Source organism: Phocoena sinus, chromosome 6, assembly GCF_008692025.1.
Source record: "Phocoena sinus isolate mPhoSin1 chromosome 6, mPhoSin1.pri, whole genome shotgun sequence".
Classification (NCBI taxonomy): domain Eukaryota; kingdom Metazoa; phylum Chordata; class Mammalia; order Artiodactyla; family Phocoenidae; genus Phocoena; species Phocoena sinus.
Genome location: NC_045768.1, coordinates 4,969,224 through 4,992,598, shown reverse-complemented (window position 1 = coordinate 4,992,598; position 23,375 = coordinate 4,969,224). Strand labels below are relative to the sequence as shown.

General features: G+C 60.1%; 2 protein-coding genes across 10 annotated transcripts; one reads left to right on the top strand and one right to left on the bottom strand.

Annotated features, from left to right (window-relative positions):
* Window positions 1-1,308: 1,308 nt before the first annotated feature.
* POMT1 (protein O-mannosyltransferase 1) lies at window positions 1,309-17,806 on the top strand. 7 transcript variants are annotated; one of them, XM_032634277.1, is made up of 20 exons: window positions 1,309-1,474; window positions 2,278-2,429; window positions 3,459-3,565; window positions 3,731-3,781; window positions 4,338-4,484; window positions 5,265-5,376; window positions 5,737-5,802; window positions 5,888-5,981; window positions 6,125-6,280; window positions 7,052-7,182; window positions 7,513-7,608; window positions 8,700-8,792; window positions 10,090-10,186; window positions 11,584-11,676; window positions 11,902-12,022; window positions 12,322-12,419; window positions 12,955-13,068; window positions 13,789-13,915; window positions 14,718-14,895; window positions 15,559-17,806. In XM_032634277.1, exons 2-20 carry the CDS (start codon window positions 2,308-2,310, stop codon window positions 15,731-15,733), a joined length of 2,178 nt encoding a protein of 725 aa, XP_032490168.1. In that variant the 5' UTR covers window positions 1,309-1,474; window positions 2,278-2,307; the 3' UTR covers window positions 15,734-17,806. The 7 variants fall into 7 exon arrangements, with proteins under 7 accessions (XP_032490168.1, XP_032490171.1, XP_032490172.1 ...); XM_032634280.1 differs by having other exon boundaries at window positions 1,309-1,520; XM_032634281.1 differs by lacking the exon at window positions 1,309-1,474 and adding an exon at window positions 1,524-1,544.
* UCK1 (uridine-cytidine kinase 1) lies at window positions 16,382-22,947 on the bottom strand. Of its 3 annotated transcripts, XM_032634285.1 has the most exons (8): window positions 22,808-22,947; window positions 22,333-22,716; window positions 21,806-21,965; window positions 20,854-20,950; window positions 20,565-20,707; window positions 20,380-20,474; window positions 18,599-18,647; window positions 16,382-17,622 (listed from the first exon to the last, which is right to left on the bottom strand). In XM_032634285.1, exons 2-8 carry the CDS (start codon window positions 22,438-22,440, stop codon window positions 17,441-17,443), a joined length of 834 nt encoding a protein of 277 aa, XP_032490176.1. In that variant the 5' UTR covers window positions 22,441-22,716; window positions 22,808-22,947; the 3' UTR covers window positions 16,382-17,440. The 3 variants fall into 3 exon arrangements, with proteins under 3 accessions (XP_032490176.1, XP_032490178.1, XP_032490177.1); XM_032634287.1 differs by having other exon boundaries at window positions 16,382-18,260; window positions 22,333-22,935; XM_032634286.1 differs by having other exon boundaries at window positions 22,360-22,927.
* Window positions 22,948-23,375: the final 428 nt, after the last annotated feature.

The window sequence follows — 23,375 nt, the reverse complement described above, 5'->3', positions numbered from 1 at the left end:
TTAAGGTGCATCGTCCCAGTGGGTGGGCGTTAGCACTACCTGCCCCCTGCCCTTCCTCACCCCACGCGCTCCAACTCCCCATGAGAAGTGGGTGGGTCAGAGGTTAAGCATTTGATTTGTCGTGTTTTGTTGCCACTTCTCATGTCCCTTTTCTTTTGCTGCACTTGGGCTTGGCTTGGAAAGAAGAGCAAGCCAGGCGTGGGCAGTGAAGGATGGAGAGCTTGGATTTGGGTTCAAGTGGTAGTTCTCGGTTCTGCAATCCACTGTGTGCTGTGTGACCTTGGGAAGGACACTTCATTCAGAGTCACAATTTCCATAATTGTAAAACGTGGGTTGTAAACAGTAGCTACGTCGTGGGGTAGTGTGGATGCACAGAGGTCATGGGCAGCATCCAGCCCGGTGCCTGGTCCCAGGTAAGAATGTAGGAAACTTAGAAATTATGCCCGAGTAAATTTAACCCTTTCCAAAAGGAAACCCCGCCGGCTGATTCCTTCTGAGCCTCTCCACTGTGGAAGCAGGGGACCCGGGTAGGGCGTGGCCTGCAGCTCTCAGGGCCGCACCCACCCCCTGGATTCCCTGCTCCTGGGGACCGGCGGTCCACAGACCTCCAGGGGCCTGACCGCGAAGGAGCCCGAGGGCCCGCAGGATGGAAGCTCTGGATCCTCGAGACCAGACGGCCCCTGCTTTCGTATCAAAGACCACAGGCTGAGAGCCCGGGCCCAGGACGCCCTCCGGCCGCAGGCGCAGGTGAGCCCGCGCTCCCTCTCTCCCCACAACCCGGGTAAGTCAGAGTCACCTGCACTGCGCTAATGCTGGGTGACGGACATGGGAAAACAGGAAAGAACCATAATTCCAGTTATTAAACCTGCAGTACCCTTCTGTCCAGGAGTATTAACGCCCATATAGACGAGGGGAGGAAGAAGGGGCGGGGCGGGGCAGCAGAGTTGCCTTCGTGCCCGTTAACGGTCCGGGTCACTCCCTTGACCTGGGGCCATGTCCCGCTGCAGAGCAGGCTCGGCTGGGCCGCGCGGGCCGGAGGGTGGGGGGCACCGCCGGGGCAAGGGGTGGACCCTGCCCGCCTCCACCTGCGCGCGCGTCCGCGCCACACTGAGCAAAATGCCCATACGGTCCCACTGTGTCGTCTTAAAAAGGCAGACGTGTGTCTAGTGTGCCCAGGAACCCTGGGTTGCCCAGCCGTGAATCACAGGCTGCAGTTGGTCCGCTGCACACCTTTCGAGCCCGGGTCTGGGCTCGCCCAGTGCGCAAGCGCGCCGCTCTCGCCCAGTGCGCACGCGCGCTTCACCCCCGGCGGGCCCCGCAGGCGCGGCGAATCGAGCGTCGAGCGGGCTAGTGGGCGGCGAAGAGTGCCGAGCGGCCTCGTCCCCAGCGGTCCGCGCCCCAGCCCGCGGCCCTCAGGCGTCCGAGGCGTGGCCCGGCGCGGGGAGCGGCTCTGAGGGGACTGGAAGAAACGCGAGTACGTTTGGGGCGCTGTGGACCAGAGCGCAGGCGGAAGCGGGAGAGTCAGTGCGGGACGCGCGTGCGCGGTCTGTGGGGAACTGTGGCGGGGGGCGGCAGGTCTTGCCTGGCCCGGGGGTGGGGCCGGGGCAGGTGTGCCGGGGGAAGGGGGCGTCCGAGGCGCAGGTGAAACCTTCGGGAAAGATAGCGGCCTGCGGGAGAGAAAGGGGAGTGCCGGGAAGAGGAGTGGGGGCCTCCCAGGGCAGACAGGGTCTCTGGAGAGAAGGGGGCGCTCAGGGCAGATGTAGCTGCAGGGAGAGAAGCGGGCCTCCAGGGTAGATGTAGCCTTGAGGATAGAAGGGGACCGCCGAAGGCCAGATGCAGCTTTGATGCGGGAAAGGCGGTACCCAAGGCAGATGCAGCTTTAAGAAAAGTGGAGCCTCGGGGGAGGAAAAGGGGTTGCCCAGTGCAGATGTGCCCTCGGGGTGAGAAAGGGGGCACCCAGGGGACGGTGCTGGCCCGCGACGGGAGGGGAGGGGAGGGGAGGGGAGGGAGGATCTTGGCGCAGAGGTGGAGGCTCTGAGCCTCAGGGGGTGGAGGTCACCGCGCTGTAAGCTGGCCACACTGCCTAGGTGGGGAGGGGCCAGGAGGCCGTCTCATTGACCGGAAGTGCCCAGCAGGTGTCGGTGGAGTGAGTGAATATTGAGTCCTCAGATTCCCACCTCGGTTGACCGCTCGTGAAAGCAGGGTCTTGTCACAGCGTCTTTCGAGCCTTCAGGGGGCCACCTGTGTTCTGATGACAACTCTTCTCTGCTTTTACAGGGCATCCTCCCCGGCCCGCTTTTCTACAAGATGTTGGGATTTTTGCAGCGCCCTGTGGTGGTGACAGCTGACATCAACTTGAATGTCGTAGCTCTGACCGCGGTGGGGTTGCTGAGCCGACTATGGCAGCTTGCCTATCCAAGGGCCGTGGTGTAAGCCAAGCAACTCCATTTTGGGTGCATCGGAAGGAACTGTAATTTGTTCAGTGCCTTGGTGACGGGAAGTGCCTTTTTGAACAGCGTAAATGGGAGAGTGAAATTCCGGGCTTCCTGGTGATGGGTGTCTTTGGCAGTTAGAGGAGAGACCAGCTTGTCCCCAGGACAGCCCCTGCAGAGGCCACCTGTTTGGTCTTGCCCCGTAGGTCAGTAGTGGGTGCAGTAGCCTTGGGTGACCTTTGACAGTCTGGAGAGTGGAGGGCTGAAGATTGAGGAATTTGGAAGTGAGTCCTCACTGATACTAGAGTGTGTTTTGTCGAATACATGTGTTCCTTTTCACTTAACTTTTTATTGTGGCAAATGTCAAACAGATACAAACATACAGAGACTGGTATATTCATCACCCAGCTTCAACAGTTACCAGCTCATAGCCAACCCCTTCCCTGCAGTGGATTTTTTTGAAGCACATCATAAGCACTGTGTTTCATTTGTAGACAATTCAGTATCTATCTCTAAAAGATCAGGATTCTTAAGAATCATATGACCGCAGTGTCATCATCACACCTGACAAGTTGCCAGCAGTTGCTTAATGTCGGTGAAAGTCCCTGATTGAAGGAGGTTTGCTGCGGCTGGCGCCTGCGTGCCTCCCGTTCACACCTGTTTTTTCGGGTCACCAGGTCTGATTCCGACTCTTAGCTGCAGGCACGCTGGTGGACAGGCAGACTAGCTTTGCGTTCAGGAGGCCTTTTGGAGACTGGCTCACAGTACACCCTAAACCCAAACGTAGGGAGAGGAATAGAACCTGTGTCAGGAAAGCCTCCTGAATGCCCAACTTTCGTGGGGCGTTTCCCTTCCTGTCCTTATGGACGTGTGATGCTGCACAGGTGTCTTCATAGTTGGGGCAAAAGTCTGACCTTTGCTGGTCACCCTCCAAAGTCCTTTGGAGACACAGGTGTGCATTTATCCTCATGCCTTTTGTGTACGGTTAAGGTTTCCAGTTGACTATAACATGGGTTTGCCTTGCAGTTTTGATGAAGTATATTATGGGCAGTACATCTCTTTTTACATGAAGCGGATCTTCTTTTTCGATGGCAGTGGACCACCGTTTGGCCACATGCTGCTGGCCTTGGGAGGTAGGATTCATTAGTAAGAGAGGTGGCCCTTTAACACTTACAGGTGAAATTTCTTCAGGGCAGAAGCGGTGTCTTCTTTATCATTGTTCCCTTATTGACTGCCCAGTTTGGTGCTTCAGAAATATTTAGTGAACAGGATAGTTACTGATTAATCTTCTGTTCTAGGTTATTTAGGAGGATTTGATGGTAACTTTTTGTGGAACAGAATTGGAGCAGGTAAAATATTTTCGTTTCCCTTATTAACTTGCATATATTAGATTGGAGAGGTCGTAGCTTTCATAGGGATTAACAACTATGGTTTATTCATCTGAATCCAAGGTATGATAAATGTTTGGGTACAAGTGAAAGATTTTCAAAAAGTCCGGTAAATTCCTTAGTGTTTAGTTACAGTAAGTATTTCATCCCTGGTTTTTGGTACGCATAGCATGCTCGCCGTATGTGGCATCTGATTGCCGTTATCTTTTGTACATATAAATGTTATGTGTTGCCACAATGTTTTTGGAAATAGATGGGGTAAACTTATAAATAAGGATTAACTCATTTCAGAGTCCTCGGCATCACTCCCGTACTTACTGAGAACTGGCCCTTGGCCACTCGGAGGTTCTTTCAAGGCCCCTGCCCGTGGCCTGCACGCTCCATCCCTGATGGGGCCCCCAGCCTTGCAGACTTGCGTTGTAGTCTGTGAGCCTGGTAGTCTGTGTGAAAAGACACTGCAGTGTAGGGAGGTGGTGTGTGCGCAGTGCTCTCAGCCCCGCTGTGGTTGCTCTTCCAGAATACAGCACCAACGTGCCCGTGTGGTCCCTGCGCCTGCTGCCGGCCCTTGCAGGGGCCCTGTCGGTGCCCATGGCCTACCAGATCGTGTGGGAGCTCGGCTTCTCTCACTGTGCTGCCGTGGGGGCCGCTCTTCTGATTCTGATCGGTAAGGCCTGGTGGGGCGCAGGGAAGATCCCAGCGCCAGCCCTTGTTTATGTCTGTGCGGCCCCGGAGGGCTCAGGGTTTAGTAGACGTGCCCCCTGCAGTGTCTGCTCGCAGGACGGAAGGACGCACATCCAGTGTGTCCAGATTGGACTCTGGGAGTCACCCCACTCCCAGGCCGGGGGATTGTGGAGCTGTGTGCGCAGACTGTGACATCATGGAGGTGCAGTCGTGTGTAGCGGGGCTGCCCCAAACGATACTCCTACGCGCGCCTGCCATGAGCACCTCCCCCTGCAACCAAGTCTGTCCTTGAATGAGAAGCTACCCCGTACTCCCACCTCCCAGGCCTTGACCAGTGGAGATGGACTCAGGAATTTGTGGGTATTCCTCAGAAGGGATCTCTTGGCCCAGGTCTATGAACAAATGACATTAAGTCAGATGAAAATAAAAGGAATTCATGTCTGCTGAGTGATGACCCTAACTGGGCCCCTGTGCCCACAGAGTGTTAGAACGTCCAGGCGGCCTGCAGAATCTGTATTTCTTTTCTCAGAAGAGGAAAACGAAGGCTCGGGGAGGGCGGTGACTTCCCCAGAGTCCCCCAGGTCTCGGGAGGCTTGATTCACACCTCAGAAGTGGCCTTCGTGGTTCCGGGGCGTGTCCCCTTCCAGCCACCCCGAGCCCGAACTTGCCACCCTCACGCTCTGGGACGTTTGACAAGGGCCCTTTCTTGTGGACATTTGCCCTCACTGCCCAGTACCTGACGCCCGTGTCATTTCCCCGACAGAGAACGCTCTGATCACTCAGTCGAGGCTGATGCTTTTGGAATCAGCCTTGATATTTTTCAACCTGTTGGCCGTGCTGTCTTACCTGAAGTTCTCCAACTCCCAGAAACACGGGTATGGAAAATGGGACGTGCTCTTCTAGTTACTAAGAAAGAGGAGTCCGGGGGGGTTGGTCGACCTGAGCAGGTCTGTTGCCTTTCCACGCACGGGAGCCGCCCCAGGCACCTCGACTGGCTCTTGGCTGACTTTACAAATAATCCTCATCTTTCTATAACTCAAACTAACTGGAAAGATGTTCTGGCCAAAAAGGAAAATTCTGTCAGGACTGGCTGCTCTCTGGGGAGACGAGGAGTCATTTCCTTGTACCCGGAGCTTGGTGCAGCCAGCTGACCCCGAGATCTCTGAGGAGGGTACCTTCTCTGGCTTTTGGGGGACATTCTGATCTCCCAGCTCGGCTTCTGTGCTTTGCTCCAGGCCCTTCTCTCCGAGCTGGTGGTTTTGGTTGGTACTGACGGGTGTGGCCTGCGCCTGTGCAGTCGGGTGAGTTTGCTCCACGGGGCTGGGGCAGCAGCCATGTCCTCCGTGCTTGTCTCGTCTTAACTTTCTCTCTGTTGTGTCCCTTCAGCATCAAATATGTGGGTGTGTTCACATACTTACTGGTGCTTGGGGTTGCCGCTGTCCACGCCTGGCACCTGATAGGAGACCAGACGCTGTCAAACGTAGGTGCTGACGTCCTGGGCAGGGCGAGGCTGGCCCTGGGGGGTCGGGGGGGCAGGGAGCGCCTGATGACAGGCCTCGGAGGGGGACAGACCTGGGCCCGCCTTCCCCAAAGCAGGGGTGACGTCCCCTCCCTCTCTGGCAGGTCCGTGTGCTCTGTCACCTGCTCGCCCGAGCGGTGGCCCTGTTGGTCATCCCCGTCCTCGTGTACCTGCTGTTCTTCTATGTCCACCTGCTGGTGCTCTGCCGCTCCGGGCCCCACGACCAAATCATGTCCAGTGCTTTCCAGGCCAGCTTGGAGGTAAAAGGGACACCCCAGCCATCCTAGAAAGAAGGCCACACTAGACTCAGAAACACCGCAAGTGGGCCTTAGAGGAAAAACCAGAACGAGAAGTGAGGCATCGCTTCACTACTACACGAATTCTGAACATGCTGAAGGTATAGGAGGGGACGAGGGGTCCGCTCTCTGCAGTGTGACCTGCTGGGCAGGTGCCAGGCTGCACAGGACAAACGCGACTCTGGCATTCACTCAAGTAACTTTGCAAAAATAATAAAATGCTCCAGTCGTGGTGTCAGCAAGGCAGACTCTGAAGTCGGACAGACCTGCTCTTAAGGGCCGGCTCTGCTGACAGCCAGCTCTGTGTGTCTGGGGAAACTTCTTCACTCACCCAAATCCCAGAGTCAGACGGACATAATTGCTCTTATCACGGGATGCCTGTAAGAAGTAAATACGGACTAATGGGGGGGATTCCCTGGTAGTCCAGTGGTTAGGACTCTGCGCTTTCACTGCTGGGGCCCGGGTTCAACCCGTAGTGGGAGAGCAGAGATCCTGCAGGCCACAAGGACGAGCGGGGAGGGGCTCGGTGAGCGCCTGGCCCAGGGCAGCCTCCGGTCGGCGGTCATACAGCGTAACATGTCAGGATTATATCACATGCAGCCGTAGCAAATTGTGAGATACAGTGATAACTGCCCCCACCCGGAATACACCCCGGCCGTCATAGGGGCTGGCGGAGGTGTCACGCTCTCGCTTTCTCTCTCCCTCTCACCGGCCACCCCTTTGCTCCTGTCTCAGGGGGGACTGGCGCGGATCACACAAGGCCAGCCCCTGGAGGTGGCCTACGGTTCCCAGGTCACTCTGAAGAACGCCTTTGGCCAACCCGTGCCCTGCTGGCTTCATTCCCACCAGAGCACCTACCCCGTGATGTAAGGAAAGTGACGTTTTTAATTCGAAGGTTATAACGTGTTTTGTTTTTTCACATTTTTGCTATTACCAACCCTCACTTTCTGTGAGTAAGTTTGCGAGACAAAAAAGAAACTGAGCTCTCAGGTCCCGGTTATCGACGAGACTAGTTATTTCTGCGTGTAAAACCACTAGAGGGACTGGCACTGCCTGGGCTCACGTCTTCAGCCCCGCTGGGACGTGAGTGGATCTGGACAGCTCGCTGGGTGGTGTCTGTAGGGACCTTGGTGGGGGGTAGGGGGAGGCCGCGGGCCCCTTGGTGCCCCACCCGCAGATGTACCCTCTTCTCGCAGATACGAGAATGGCCGCGGCAGCTCCCACCAGCAGCAGGTGACCTGCTACCCCTTCAAGGATGTCAACAACTGGTGGATTGTAAAGGACCCCGGGAGGTGAGTACAGGTCCGGGGACACCTCGCCTTGGTCCCGGCCTCCTCTCTGTCCATGCTCCGTCCGCGAAGCCTCGGGACCGGCTCTGTGCCGGGCAGCCCGCGGTCCAGGACTTAGGGGCCCAGCATCTCCTCCGGGTGTTGCCAGGGGTGTCCCGACTCTCCCCACCCCGTGGTCTGCCCCCACTCCCCGCCGCCCTGCAGACGCCCGCCTTCCTGCCGTCATCCCCACCTCCAGTCCCAGCCCGTCCTGTTGGTTCTGCCGTCAGGGTGTCCGTCTCCCCCATTGGTCTGTTTCCGCGCCTGCCTCCCCGATACCCACAGCCCCCCAGGTGTCAGGTCAGGCTCCTGCTCAAACCCCTCCCTGAGCTCCGAGCTCCATGGCCCTGAGAACGGATCCAGTCCCCAACTGGTCTGCAGGGCCGCGCCCTCCGGCTCCAGCCCCACTCCCCTCGCAGCGCTCACCCTGCCCCTCATTTCTGCAGGGAGGCAGGCTCCTGCCACAGGCTCTGCACCGCTGTCCCCGCAGCCTGGAAGGGTCCCACCAGGGCCTTTTACTCAGCACCTGAAAGTCAGCTCCTCTGGGGCGCTGCCTGGCCGCCTCCCAGGCTCCCCCACCTTCCCCGCTGTCAGCATCCCGTTGGCTTCCGCGTGTCCGCTGTCCGGCTGCCCACATGTTTGCTCCCTGGTTCCCACTCAGTGCAGTAACTTGAGGGTGGTGGCCACGTCCGTCTGGCTCCGCCAGATGCTCAGCTCCCAGCCGTGGGGCAGGGTCTGATAGGCCCTTGCCACTTTCACCAAGCGAACGTGGAGCCACAGTCTGTTAGAAGGATTTCGGGGCAGGTGTGGGCATTCGTAGCAGGTATGGCGCAGTTGCGGTCAGTGGAAGGTGGCTACTAGTGGGGCCACGCCAGGAAGCTTGGAAAGTGACCTGAGGTCTCTGAAGAGAGTTAAATAAAACGTACGCGCTGTGTTTTCACACGCGTTCATCTCATACAAGGAACACGGTGACCGGGCGGCTGTGCGATTCCGCGTTGCGCGAGCGAGGACTGGGGCCCCTGCCGCCCCGTGAGCGCAGCTACACTTTCTTCCAGGCACCAGCTGGTGGTGAACAACCCCCCGAGGCCCGTGCGGCACGGCGACGTCGTGCAGCTGGTGCACGGCATGACCACCCGCCTCCTCAACACGTGAGTCCCCTCCTCTGTTCAGAGCAAAGCGTGACCGCTGCTGTGCGCCACTGCCTCTGGCCTGGCTCTGCCCTCGATGTCGGGGGGCAGGGGACCCCTAGTGGTGGTCGCAGGGTAGGGGGAGAGCCTTAGTGACCTGAGTGGGACAGCAGCCTCTCACCCGTCCTGCAGGGGGGGCCGGGGTGACGAGGAGAGTCCTGCCTGGAATGAAGTGTGGGCGTCCTTGCAGATGGGGGACCCGCGGGAAGAAGTGAGTTCAGGAAGGATCTCAGCTGGGGGATGGAGTCAGGAACCCTCCCTGGCTTGACTTCTGGGCAGCCTCCGCATATGGACGGGCCCGGGCCGCCTCTGCTCTCCTTCCACCAGGCCTCTCGGGCCATCTCGTGGGTCTCAGTGACCCCACACTCGCGCCCCAGCCCCGGCCTCCCCGCTGGATGCCTGGGCTCTCTGCCTCCCCTTCTGCTTCCCGGGGAAGGAGCCAGTTGCTCAGTCCTCATCCTCTTCTCCCACCCCTGTAGTCGCTGTGTCAGGAAATCCACGAAGGTTGCTTCCTTCTCTCTGCACGCCCAGCCCCGCGCAGGCCCCGTTCCCTTTGTCCTGCGATGCTGGGACAAAGTTGCTGGCCCCCTGGGGCCTTCATTTGCTCTGTCTGCCTGGAATGTTCTTCAGCTCAGATCCCCCCACACACACGTCACCCCGTGGCCCACTCGCTCACTTCATTCAGGTATCAGCTGAGATGTCCCCGCAGCAAAAGCGTTGCTGTGTGCTGTGCCTGCCCTGGTTGGGTGTCATTCGTGGCACTCACAGGGCCTGCGCTCGTGACTGACTTCCTGCTCGCTTCAAGGTCCCCAGCTCCTCTGCGGGACCTCTCGCAGAGTCTGGTGAAGCGCGGTTTCCTAGTGCGTGGGCGAGGAGAGCCGGGGTTTCTGGGCGTGTTGTCCTCCAATAGTAGTCTTGGCGCCCCAGCCATTTCCGAGAACTGACCTCAGGGTGCTGCCGGCTGGCCGGGTGAGCTCCCGGGCTCCGCCCGTCCTCTGAAAGGGGGATGACAGGCCCCACGGTTTGGATGGACGTCTGCCAGATTCCCCCAGAGATGTCATGATTGCAGAATCTCTGCCCTCTCGTGTTTGATTTATCGCCCAGCTCCTACGTGCTGCATCCTTGGAGTGGCAACCGTGGTGCTTGAAGGCTGAGCTGGCTTTGTTTCCTGAAAAGCGTTTATTTTCCTGTAAAAGCACAGTGAGCGCCTTTCAGAGGAGCTCGGGAAGCCCCTCGGCAGCGCTGTTTGGTTTTCCAGGCACGACGTCGCGGCCCCCCTGAGCCCTCACTCCCAGGAGGTGTCCTGCTACATCGACTACAATGTCTCCATGCCCGCCCAGAACCTCTGGAGGCTGGTGAGTCTAACCCCAGCGACCGTGCGTGCTGGCAGCAGCCCATTCCAAGCTGCCCCTTAGGACAAGTGACTGTTCTACGGAAAGGGGGAACTGGGTAGTTTTCTTCTATCAGAAGAAGGAGCTTATGGTACGATGGACGGGTGGGCACTCCGTATGGGGCTCACGTGGCACTGCTGGCAGAAGGTCCCTCCCACTCTTTGGCCTCCAAGCCAGTGCCTCTTTTGTCAACCCTCACCAGGGATTAAGAAGGGTTTCCCTGGGGACAGGCAGGGCCATCTGGGGGTTGATTCCTGGCACTGCCCTCCTAGGCCCTGGGCCTGTGGTCAGGCAGTGCCCTGGGCAGAGTGGCAGGAGGAAGGTTCTGTCACTGGGCCGTCGGACCGTCTGAAGTCAGGGACACGCGTGAGAAGCGCAGTGGCGGTGCGGTGGCCACACTGGGCTAACCTCCGGGGGAGCCGGGCTCCCCTTCAGCCCCCACGGGCTCCCCTTCAGCCCCCACGGGCTGCACGCCTGTAGCACCGCCCCCCGCCGGGCTCTCGATGGTGTGAGGCCAGGCGCTGCTGGCCCTCTGCGAAACGAAACCAGGGGCCGGGGAGGCCGCCTCTGTCTCTGTACTGGCGCTCTGAGCCGCACGCGGATGTCTGTGCAGCTGCCTCTGTCCCCTCCCGCAGTGCTCCTCTGATGTGAGTCGTACCAGCCCCTCGCCACCAGGATTCTCCTGGAGGCCCCGCCCACTCCCCTTGATGCTAAGGCCCATTGCCGATCCTTTCCTGCTCCTCAGCCCCTCTGGTGGCACTTCGAGCCCCACACGCCCCTGTTTCCAGGAACTGAAGCTCTGGGAACAGGCAGAGAGGACAGCTGACCGGAGGGTGAGGCCCGGCCTGGCCTCCTCGTCCTGTCCTCACTTAGCCCCTCGGGTTCTTTCTTGTCAGTAGCTACATGACTTCCCGGGGTCATCGCCAGGCTCCAGTAAGTTAAATATGGCAGCGCCAAGCTCTTCAGACGTTAGTTTTCTATTACCCAGCGTCAGGAGTGCCCTGTAAGGGCATCTTTTCAGGGACAGTCTCTGACCTTCCTTTGCGCCATCTTTGCGCACCGTCAGGCGTTGCAGAAGCTCAAGGGTGAGCATCCGTCTTTAAGTCCCCACTGAAAAGGCTGCCCTGTGCAGTCTCTGGAGGAGGGCAGTGTCCCCTTCCCCCGACCACCCCCCTCCAGCACCTTGCACAGGCGTCAGAAATAAGGTTGATGGCACCGTCTGGGATCAGCCGTCAGCTCCCCTTGGGGGACTGTCCCCTCGTATCAGACCACGTCAGTCTCACTGTGGTGACTGGTCTTCGGTTTTGCACTTAAGGAAATTGGAAAAAGAGTGAAATGACGGACCAGACCTGCTTTTACAGGACATCGTGAACAGGGAGTCGGACACGGACGTCTGGAAGACCATCTTGTCAGAGGTCCGGTTTGTGCATGTGAACACCTCAGCCATCCTCAAGGTCGGTTGATGCCGCCTCCCACGGTCCTGCCAGGTGGGACAGAATGACGTGTTGCGGGAGTGGTGAGGGCCCTCTGTGACTGCTCAGAACCAAACCCTACTGTGACGCTCCCCAGAGGAGAGCCGGCCGCCCTCGTCAGCTGCTGGCCAAGTGACCGGGGTGGGGTGCCCCGGGGCCAGGCTGAGCCGGGCCCTCCCTCACACCCTCCCCACTTCTCTTCGCCAGCTGAGCGGGGCGCCCCTCCCGGACTGGGGCTTTCGGCAGCTGGAGGTGGTCGGGGAGCAGCTGTCCCGGGGCTACCACGGGAGCACCGTGTGGAGCGTGGAGGAACACCGCTATGGCAGGAGTGAGCCCCGGCCGCGTGGGAGGGGCCGTGTCCGCTGCAGACCCTCGCCCTCCCCCTGTAGCTGGAGCAGTGATAGGACGCGGGGTGGGGGCGGGTGTCCCTGGAAGGCAGGGCGAGCCGAGCTTTCTGACTCGAAGGATGCTGAGCGGGTGGGTGGGCCGTGTGCTGTGGGGAAGCCGCGTGGAGTGGCGCGCTCTGACTGGGTCCTGGCGGGTTGTTTGAAAAGCAGCCGCAGCTGCCACTGGGAGCTCCCTGACCTGGTTGTGCTTGTATCTTGTGGGTTCCGGTGTGTCTGCCAGGCCAGGAGCAGAAGGAGAGGGAACTGGAGCTCCACTCCCCTACGCAGACGGACGTCAGCAGAAACCTCAGCTTCATGGCCAGATTCTCGGAGCTGCAGGTGACAGGCGGGCGGGGGGGTGGGCGACCTTGCCCACTGGGTGCTGGCTCCTCGCCAGGGAAGGCACTGCAGTCTGTAGAACTCCCGCCTGCCCAGTGTCAGCCTTTAAACTGGGACCTGACTCGGCAGGGAGGGAGCATCTCCCTCTGTCCACTCTAAGTACATGCCTGGCACTGTCGGTCCCCTGCCTCCTGGCTGTCCTGCCTTGTGGCTTTGCCGGCAGGAACAGTCAGGAGCCAAGGGGACTGTGCAGCAGAGTGACACTGCACGCAGGTCAGGGCAGGACGGGCCACCAGAGAAAGTACCCTTAGTGCCCAGTCCCATCCCTTAAACAGACGAGGCGACTGGAGCCCAGGGGTAGGCGCCTCCTGGGCTCATCAGCCCGTTGCGCTGCCTCTGTGGCATGATCTAGAGGAACTTGAGGTCGGACGCCCACGTGAGAGGGACAGCGGTTTACTCTGCCCCCTGGCAGATCCCTGAGCGATGAAGGCGGCTGGCTGTCCGTGTGACTCCCAGCGGCCTCTGCTTTCCGCAGTGGCGGATGCTGACAGTGAGAAGCGACGATTCCGAACATAAATACAGCTCCACGCCGCTGGACTGGGTCATGCTAGACACCAACATCGCCTACTGGCTGCACCCCAGGACCAGCGTAAGCAGAGCGTCTGTGCGGCAGAGCTGTCTTGCGCCTGAGAGTTCTGTGATGTTAAGAGCAGCTGTTGCATCCGACCAAGTCCCAGCCTTCCTGTGCTTCCCTAACAAAAGCCTGGGACTTGTTTTTAGTGCTGTGGCAGCTCGAGGCCAGAGCTCCCCTGAGGTGCCAAGGGGTCGGGTCCTAGCTTGTCCACAGGCCGAGGGAAACCAGGCTTGGTGGCTGTGCTGGGAGCGCATGGCTCCCCTTCTCTGGCAGACGTGGTTTTCAAAACAGCCCTGCTTGATTTCCCGCGTGGCACATGGCGTCTGGGCCGGTCAGTGCCCTGTTTCCCTGTACATCGCCTCTCTTCACCTGGGAGAGCAAACGCAGCACGTGGCGGGTGCCCAGTAATTACCCGCTGGGGGGGGGGGGGGGTATGTGCTCAAGATGCTCGCCCTTTTCCTCCCCCCCGGAAGCGGGGGGCCACGGCTCGCTGAGAAGCGGGGTCTGAGATGAGCGGGTCCTTAGCGCCCTGCAGCTCTGCATCAGCCCCCTGGGAGCAGCTCTGTCGTCAGAACAGAATCCCGTCTACTCCCGGTTCTCAGTTTCAGCTTACGGAGCTGAGAACCTTCGCACGTCCGTCCCGGCAGCGAGGGCGGAGGGTGTGGTGGGTGCCCGTGTCTGCTCTGGGCTGTGGCGTGTTGGCTGAGGTGACAGGGTCTCTCTGTGCGCCCGCAGGCACAGATCCACCTGCTCGGAAACATCGTGATCTGGGCCTCGGCCAGCCTCGCCACCCTGGTGTATGCCCTGCTCTTCATCTGGTACCTGTTCAGACGCCGAAGAAGAGTCTGCGACCTCCCTGAGGGTCCGTGCAGCCGCCCACACGTGTCTCGCGCCCCGTCCTTCTGGTTCTGACGGGAGCTCCTTGTGCTTCGGGTGTCAGCCCGGCCGCACCAGCAAGCAGGGCCTTGAGGCCACCTCTTTGTTTCTGCCTCGAGGGAACTTCTGTCTCTTCCCCAGAGACAAAATGTTGCAGTCCAGTCCCCGCATCGCCTTCAAGGCTTCTCCGGGGACGTGCAGGTGTCGGGCAGGAATTGCCTGACACCCTGGAAGTGGCTGATGGGACAGAGGCGCCAGCGGACACTTAGTCAAGGGTGGTGGTTTGCAAGGACAGAGACCCCATTCAGACCATCCTGAAACAGGAAAGGAGCAAACACCCAGGGCAGGGCCGGGCCCCGAAGGCCGTCAGGGGCAGGGAGGCGCCTTCTCTGGGCTCAGCTCCGAGCTGGTCATTCTCTCCACCGACTCCCGGCTCTCCTGGGCGGGTGCACGGGTCCAGCCCCTCCACTGCTCCCTGAGTAGTGAGTCCCAGCTCGGAATCTCCGGGTGAGCCAAGGCCAGCGGGCAGTCGGGAATAAGCTGGGCCTGGCCCCCAGGAAGCTGGCATTTCTCAGGAAGGGGACGGTAGTACCAGCAGGAAGTTACAGGAGGTTCTTAGGACACAGTCTGTCCTTCCTCCAGAAATGTGGGAAGGCTGGGAGGGGACACAGAGAAATCAGCTGGAGCTCGGGTGTACCTTGCGGATGAGGAGGCCAGCCTGCTGGACCGCTGGGAGCTTCCCAGCTGGACCGTCAGCAGCGCCGGCTCGAGATGACCTTTTCCCTCAGATTGCTGGCTGCGCTGGGCGCTGGCCGGGGCTCTGTGCGCCGGGGGCTGGGCCGTGAACTACGTGCCCTTCTTCATGATGGAGAAGACGCTGTTCCTCTACCACTACCTGCCCGCACTCACCTTCCAGATCCTGCTGCTTCCTGTGGTTTTGGAGCACATCAGCGACCACCTGTGCAGGTACGGGGCCTTGGCAGCCACGCCCCCCTGGGGGTACGGGTCCAGGGGCGTCTTGAATGGCGATTCCAGTGTGATGCAGATGGGGTTAGGATCACAAGCAAGGCTCTGCAGGGGTTCAGAGGATGAAGCTAACGAAGGCTGCCGGGAGAGGAAGGTGGCTGATGTGCACGGGAGATGGGGAAGGCCCTTTGGGCCTGGAGAGCGCCAGGAGCAAAGAGAAGGAGAGGGGAACGTGGGGCGTGACCCGGAGCAGCCGGTGGCTCGTGGCCGGACTGCGTGGTGCATGGCAGAGATAAACCAGGAAGCTTTGTAAACCGGAGCGAGCTCGGGAGGCCAGGGCAGAGGGGGAGCCCCCTCTCTCTGGTCCCCACGAGCCTCGTAGTACGTCAGGAGGGCTGCACTGTGCTCACGGGGGGTTCGGGGGCAATACCCCGGCATCCAGCCTTAGATGGAGCAGAAGCTGTGGAATTCTGGAAGCAGGGCGAGTGAGGAGGGTGGGGCTCAGCGCATCGGGCAGGACGTGGTGAGGGCTGATGGTCAGGCAGGGGGTGGCCGGAGGAAGGAAAGGCCGGGGTAGGTGACCACGTGGGCGACGGATGCCCAGAGGACATCGTGGTGGGGAGGGGCCGGCCTCCCCACGCCCGTGCTCTCCTGGGCCGGCAGGTCCCAGCTCCAGAGGAGCCTATTTGGCGCGCTGGTCGTGGCATGGTTTGCCTCTGCCTGTCATGTGTCCAACACGCTGCGCCCGCTGACCTACGGGGACAGGTCACTCTCACCCAGCGAACTCAAGGCCCTTCGCTGGAAAGACAGCTGGGATATCCTGATCCGGAAGTACTAGTAGCATGCGGACACAGTGACAGACGGCAGGGCCGGGCCAGGACAAAGTGGAACCGTCTTTTATGAGCATGTTTACTTCTGACAACGCAGAGCAGCTCTGAGCTTGGTGGAGACTCAGGCTCGGCAGGGATTCTCTTCTGGTTTCGCTGTTGAAACAGTCCTCTGACGAGCACCTCGTTTTGAGCAAAGTCTGTTTTCCCCCGGACCGTAAAGATCAACGCCCTCCATGTCTGCTGACTCCTAGGAGCCCCGTGAACTAGCTGAGTGTGGAGCGGCCGGCGTGGGGCTCCTGTCGGCCTAGATGGAGGCAGGGAGGGGCCGGCTCGGGGCGAGCCGGATGAGGCCCCGGTCTTGCTGTCAGAGGCTGGTGGTGGGCTTTGGCTGACTGGCCCGCTGACCTGCTGACCCCGTGAGGCCGCGGGGAGTCACCCTCATGGTTCAGGGGCACACGAGCTATTGCAACGCCAGCCTGAGGAGGTTGTGCAAGGCTGGCCGTTCCTCCTCGCTGACTCTTTAACCGCTGCCCGGAGAGCCTGCCGAGAGGTGCGTGAGCGACTAGCCTCTTAACCGTCAGGGTTTGTGTCATCCATACATTTCCTCGTCCTGAATTTGCCTTTTCTTAATGTAATTAAAAAGGGACAAAGTGACATTCATATTTGGTATTATTTATTGGATCTCTCTCCGAAAGGGCACAGTAAGTTTGACAAAACTTTCACAGTCGTCAGAAACCAGCCACCGTGCTCAGCTGAGCTCAACTGATGTCTCCGTGTAACCACAGTTAGAACTCAACAGCTGGTGGCTTTTACAGAAACAGCCACGTGGGAGGGAGGACAAACGAGGACCAGACCATGACTGCTTGTGAGGCGCGGACACTGTGAGCACAGGAGACCGGCCACCTTTGGGCCGCGGCATCTGCTCATGCCTCTCTGGTCCACACACGCCTTGACTGGAGGTGATGTGCCCTTGACCTGGCCGAGGGCGACACCAGGAAAGACCTGTCCAGACAGCAGCCTGGGCTCAGGGGCCCTGAGTAGGCCTGCGTGAGGATGCTGTGCCCGCCAGAAGGCAGACCCCCAAGCAGGCGGACTCGGGCTGGGCAAGCGGGGGCCTCGCCTGTGCTTGGTGCTGGTTAAGGAAAAGCTTGCTCCCCAGGGCTCCCTCCTGGCTCTGCCTTCCGAGCACAGGCCGGAAGGAAGCCTGTCTGCGGCCCCTCGTGTACCAGGAGCACAACCCTGCTGGTGGGTCATGATATTGGGTTACTAGGTCACAGCGAGCATGGTGTCAGGAGACGGACTAAAACAGAAAACATGTGGTTGTATAACACATAAAAAGGAAGAGTTACGTCTTCACACTTTTCAGTTACACGTGTGTGAACCAGATAATACTAGTCTCTCTTGCTGTGGGTTCACCGTCAAAATCACGGTGTCCGGGCTATTTCTTCAACGTTCCCCAAATATGTGACTCGCTCACCACACGTTCTGTGGCGCTTCTCAGTAACTAGAGAGACCTTTAAGCCTCTGTGATGCGAAGAAGCGGGTGGAAAGGTCAGGGCTGCCTGCAGACGTCCTGTCAGACCCAGTCTGAATAACTCGTCCAGGTTTGCTGAATTAGCGAGGGACGCCTGGACTCCAGCACCACCCCGGCCACGGTTGCGTGTTTAGGGGCAGGGGGGCATCTCTGGACCTGCGGGAGCGGAGCACCCCACTCCTCAGTGGGGCCTGCTGCTGGACTCCAGGTGCGACCGTTTGCCAGAGGTCAGCACTGCGGGGTGGTCTCCCGGCTCAGGAAACGTCCTCTTGTAGCTGCGCCCGTTGGACCCTCCGCGATGCCACTTGCAGATGTCGCCGCTGAGGATGTCTTGGATGTGCTGCACAATAAGGCTGATGGCCACTGCAGCAGAGACAGACAGACAGACAGAGCAGGGTCAGCTGCCCCGCTCCCCATCGCGACACGCCACTGCAGCAGAGACAGACAGACAGACAGAGCAGGGTCAGCTGCCCCGCTCCCCATCGCGACACGCCACTGCAGCAGAGACAGACAGACAGACAGACAGAGCAGGGTCAGCTGCCCCGCTCCCCATCGCGACACGCCACTGCAGCAGAGACAGACAGACAGACAGAGCAGGGTCAGCTGCCCCGCTCCCCATCGCGACACGCCACTGCAGCAGAGACAGACAGACAGACAGACAGAGCAGGGTCAGCTGCCCCGCTCCCCATCGCGACACGCCACTGCAGCAGAGACAGACAGACAGACAGAGCAGGGTCAGCTGCCCCGCTCCCCATCGCGACACGCCACTGCAGCAGAGACAGACAGAGCAGGGTCAGCTGCCCCGCTCCCCATCGCGACACGCCACTGCAGCAGAGACAGACAGACAGAGCTGGGTCAGCTGCCCCGCTCCCCATCGCGACACGCCGGGAGGGATGCCCGCCCAGCGCCAACCTGGCGTTACTGGTGAAGCACACAGCCTTCCTCCCTGAAGCATCTGTGTGGCGCTGAGTCTCAGCAGACAGACAAGTGCACGCTGGGGCCTGAGCACAATAAAACCTCCCTGGCTCGGTTGGCGAGGGTTTCTGTTAACTAACTCTGGTTAAGATACCTTCTGCTAATGAGTGACTCCCTGTCAGTTTTCCATACATATATTTTTTTCCCCACCAGCTTCCTGGAGATATAATTGACATAATGCATTTTGTCAGTTTAACGTGTACAACGTGTTAACTGTTTTTCCAAGTACATTTGAAACCTGTGCCACAGATGTACACAGACAGGCCTCACGCGCTGGGGGTGTCTCAGTAACCACGACAGGATGGGCAGTGCCTGCTTCATGGTCCTGGGAGGAGTGGGGGCAGCCAGCAGGCCTGGTCCTTACCCATATTGTCAACCCCTCGAGGGATTATCACATCAGCGTACTTCTTCGTCTGCAAGGCAAGAAAAGGAAAGTCTCGTAAGGATCTGTCCCCCAGATGGTTTCAGCTTGCTTGGGGCTAGATGCAGGGAAGCAAGCCCGGGCCCGTCATGGCAGATTGGGGGGGGGGGGGGCCGGGATTCAGGGTATTTGTCAACCAGGTGAGAGACGGTGACCCCAGAAGTGAGGGAAGGTGAGCTGAGACAAGCTCTAACAGCACTTGTCTCCCAGCGTCTCTGAGATGCTTGTCTCTCATGAGCACTGCTATAGGGGCCAGTTCTCTGTGCTGACCACCTGGTTCTCTGGGCCGAGTGAAGTGGGGCACCCTCCCACTACACACAGGGTTCTTGACCCTGTGACAGCAGGGCTGCACACGAGGACCTGCTCCCCTTCCTTCCCCGCCCCGCATCTGCTCACACGCCGAGGAACTCACTCCCTGTTGGGCACCCTGTGGCACCACCGAGGAGGGACCCCAACCAGATGCTGCTGAGGGCGCCGAATCCGAAGCAGCGGAGGGAGGCAAGGGAGGAAACGGTCTGGGCCCAGAGACAGACCTGCAGACCGCTGAGTGTCGCCAGCGTGTGGATGTGGGCCAAGGAGGCCTGTCACACAGATTAGCCACGGGGGCGGGTGGGACCAAGTCCTGGGGCAGCTGTGTCTGCAGGCGATGGAGACCCACGGGAGACGTGAGCGCAAGAGGGCCAGGGCTGCCTCCCATGGGGCTGTGGACAGTGGGCTGTGGGGGGCAGGAGGGGTGGAGCCCAGCAAAGAGCTGAGAAAGGTCTTCCCTTCGGGGACGCAGGGTGCACGGCTAGCTCGTCAACTCGCTGTGTGGCTACAGGTAAAGGGGAGGGAGAGATGGAGGGTCCGGCCCAGAGTGGTCCTGCTTCCACCCAGGGGCCCCCGGTCACATCTGGAGTCTGGATTTTTACCGTAAACGACCTACTTTGCCAAATGTCTTTCTGTAAATAAGAGAGACTGCAAAACAGTCAATTTACTTTTCTGATCACTTTCCAGAAACTTCAGAGAACATGAGTGTAAAATAAAAAATGTTTTCTTGAAATAGCAGAAACAGAACTCCTTCGTCCTGTTTATCTAAAGCAGGAATCCTGGTTCTAATTCTTTTGTGCTTCATTTTTCCCTTTAAGAAGCAAAATATTGTTCAATTCCCCTTTAAATCCTTACGCAAGTCCTATCTAGTGACAGTGAAGACTGTGAGATGGAGGAAGACAGATGGCCACAAGCAGTGAATTCCTCCTCTATAGGCCGGCCAGCCTTCCAGTGCCAGCCAAAGGCAGCCCAGAGAAACACACGGCACAGATGAAGTTTCTGAGCACCTACTGTGTGCCAGACACCACTTTGGCAGCCAACAGACAAAAATCCCTGCCCCTGTGGAGGCCACCGTTCTAAGGGGGGGGAGGAAATGCACAGTGTGGGTCAGGGGAGAAGCAGCGCCCTGGAGAAATGCAGACAGGCCAGGAGGGAGGTGGTGCCGGTGCCAGGGGTGAAGCCTGCGGGGAGGGGCCAGGCGGCGAGGAGGAGGCAGTGGGGAAGGGGTGATGCGGAGAACAGAGGACACATTCACAGCTGAGAACGGCTCCTCGGGAACGTGGGTACAAGAAGCTAACTTCTCCATTTATACAGCAGACCACGTCCATCCATGGCTTGGCTCTCACAGAACGGGGCACCGGGGGTCCTTCTGAAAAGGGAGAAAAGGAGGTCCCCAAGCAAGCGGAAGGCGGTACCGGCAGGCAGAACTCCTCGAAGGCTGGCTTGACGAAGGTGGTGTACTGCGTCAGGATCTGCTCCAGCTCCCGGCCACGGTGCACGTCCCGGAGAACTGTGGCGACAGGAGCAGGGTGGGGACCTTCAGACCCCCGGGACCCGTGGCCGGGCCGGCCAGGGGCAGAGAGGCCCGCGTCCGCCTTACCTCTTCGCGACAGCCTGACATCAGGGTCAGTGTCCACAAAGAGTCGCAGGTGGAACATGTCCCGGATCTCCTGGCTGTAGAAGACCAGGATGCCCTCGAACAGGACCACATCTGCGGGGTAGACCACCGTGGTCTCCGCTAACCTGCAGGGTGAGACCAGGAAGGGGCCCTGCCGTCAGCTTCAGCCCGCGGGTGTGGACTCCGTGCTGGGGACAGATCGCGGTGGCGGGGGGGTGTCCTCACCAGCCCCCAGCGCACAGCCCTCTCCTCCCAAGAACCACCCGCTCACCTTGAGTGGGTCACAAAATCATAGATTGGGACCTCGACTGTTTTGCCCTCCACAATGTTTTTCAGAGTCCTGTGCATCAAATCGTTATCAAAAGCATCTGCAGGGATGGAACAAAAGGCAAGACAAGCCTGTGTCCTGGTGCTGGGGACCGCAGGGGACTCGCTCTGCCTTGGGGTCAGCACAGCTGGGTGCTGCTGCGACCAGTGACCCTAAGGAACAGCTGGACTGGGAGCTGCCCCCTACAGTTTACATTCGCAGGGCCCTCTGCAAACCACAGGGTGGACCTGTCCTCGCTGCCCTTGGGCAGTGCCACCACCCAGGGATCGGCCAGCCCTGGGAGGTAGGTGGGCTAGGCGTCTGCTTCTTTCCATTTCTGGGAAGTAACACAGACTGACGCTTCTCAGACCTTCTTCCCATGTGTCCCCTGGAAAGGAATGAACATGGGAGCCAGCCACTGGGTGGAATCTTCTAGTAGCAGCAGGGAGGGGCAGCCTGGCTGTTCCTCCTCATCCACCCCATCTCCACCTGTTCCCCCGGCCCCCGACCAGACCAGGAAACAGAGCTTCAAGGCCTCTGGTTCTTGTTTACCCACTGCTTCCACTGCTGGCCTCTCGAGGACTCTGCCCCAGGGCAGGTGGCGGAATGAAAGGCCACAGTGGACGCGATCTGTGCAGAGGACCCTTAACGTGGGAAGACGCATGGCGTTCTCCGTGACCATAGTTGTGGCAGAGAAGTGGTTCTGAAGGCAGACTCCCTGACTGGCTCCAGGGGAGCCTGGAGCTCCGGCAGGGCCACCCAGGGCCCAGAGAGCGCGGGAAGGACGCTCCACCGCGGGTTATCTGCGTGATTTCATGGAACCACTTAGGTCTCCTGCTGTCCAGGTCCAGCCCTGGACCCAGTCTCCGTGGTCTGCCCTCCTTCCCCACTCCCTCCCCACCCTCAGGGTCTCTACCTGGATGGTCGAAATTGTACTGTCCCTTCAAGGCCTTGGCCTTCTGTTCCGTGGTCAGGACCTTATAGAACCTGTCTTGACTCAGAATGACCAACTTCCGCTGCCGGTGGTCTACTTCATTCTGTCCCAGCAGCTCCATGATCTTCTCGCACACGGTTGACTGGGAACACACAGACAGGATCCCCGCCTGGAGACGATCACCCTGACCCACGCGCTCCAACGGGCAGGCCAGTGACAGCCCAGCCAGCGACGGGTGGGGCTGCGCTTGGCGGGAAGGCCTCGGGGCACTGGCCACGAGAGGCCAGGCCAGCGGGAGGCTTGCGGGGGGGGGGGGGGCCCGAGGTCCAGCGCCCCGCTCCCCGCTCCCCGCCTGCACCCCGGCCTAAGCTTGGCCAGCCGTGGCCGCAGCCCACGCCCGGGAGGGGGCACCTCGGCAGCCAGGGGCTGGGGTCTGTCTCTGGACGGAGGCCGGAGTCCCAGGGGGCCAGCGTGACACTCAGGCCCCGCCGCGCCGCCCAGCCCCTTACCTTGCCGCTCGCGGTACCGCCGCTCACCCCGATCAAGAAGGGCCGCTGGTGAGGACGGTCGGCCTCGTGCGCGGCGCCCTCGCAGTCGCCGCCTCCAGCCGAAGCCATCTCCAGCGCCGCTCGCCCGCATCGGCTTCCCAGCTCACGCAGCCTCCCCCAAACCTGCCGGCCCGCCCCAGCGCAAAGGTCGGAGACGCCCCCCCGGAGCCCCACTTCCGGGAGGCGAGCGGCGCGGTGGGAGCGGGGGTGCAGGCGCGCGCGGGGCACCGCGAGAGTTGTAGTCCCTGGCGTCTGTGGGCGCCGCGCATGCGTGGGCTGGGCCGATGCTCCGGGAGGCTGCGGAGGTAGCTGGACCGGCTGCGGCGATGCCAGGTTTTTCTTTTGCTGCAAAGGACAGAAGCAACTCAATATCGCAACTGGCTGCAGGAGTCTCCAGACGGCGGGCGGCCTCCGGGAAGGTTCCCTCCAGACACACCTCCTCTGACTGGGGCTGTCGGAATGATCCCCCGGGACTGCAGGACCGGGGTGGGGACGTGGGCCAGCGCCCGCACCGGCAAGTCAGACTCCTGAGCCCTGTGACCCGGGTCGGAAGCTGGAACGGGTTCAGCCTCCTCGCGTGCGGTCACCCCGAGAGCGCGCTGTCCCCTATGCACCTGCCCCTTGTGCCCCGCCCCTGCCTCCACCTCCCGGGTCCCACGCCTCTTGCCTGGGCACAACCTTAGCGCCGCCTCGGCTCACCCCCACTCCAGCCCAGCCTCCACGCTGGCCACCCGAGTTTCCTGACACTGCCCTGATCGTGTCACCCACCCATTTCCCCGCTAGAGCCTCAGTGCTGCCTCTAGCACAAGTTCCTGGCCTCCTCAACCTTCCCAGGACGTGGTGGGCAGAAGTCATGGAATGACTTTTTAGACTCAGCATTAGACAGGGTGTGAGCCAAGAAGACAGAGGCCCTGTCTGCTGGATTCCACCTGTGCCCCCAGTACCCGGCAGAGAGGAGGCAAACACCGACCTGTTCCAACTGCATGTTTCCCCAAGGCATCAGG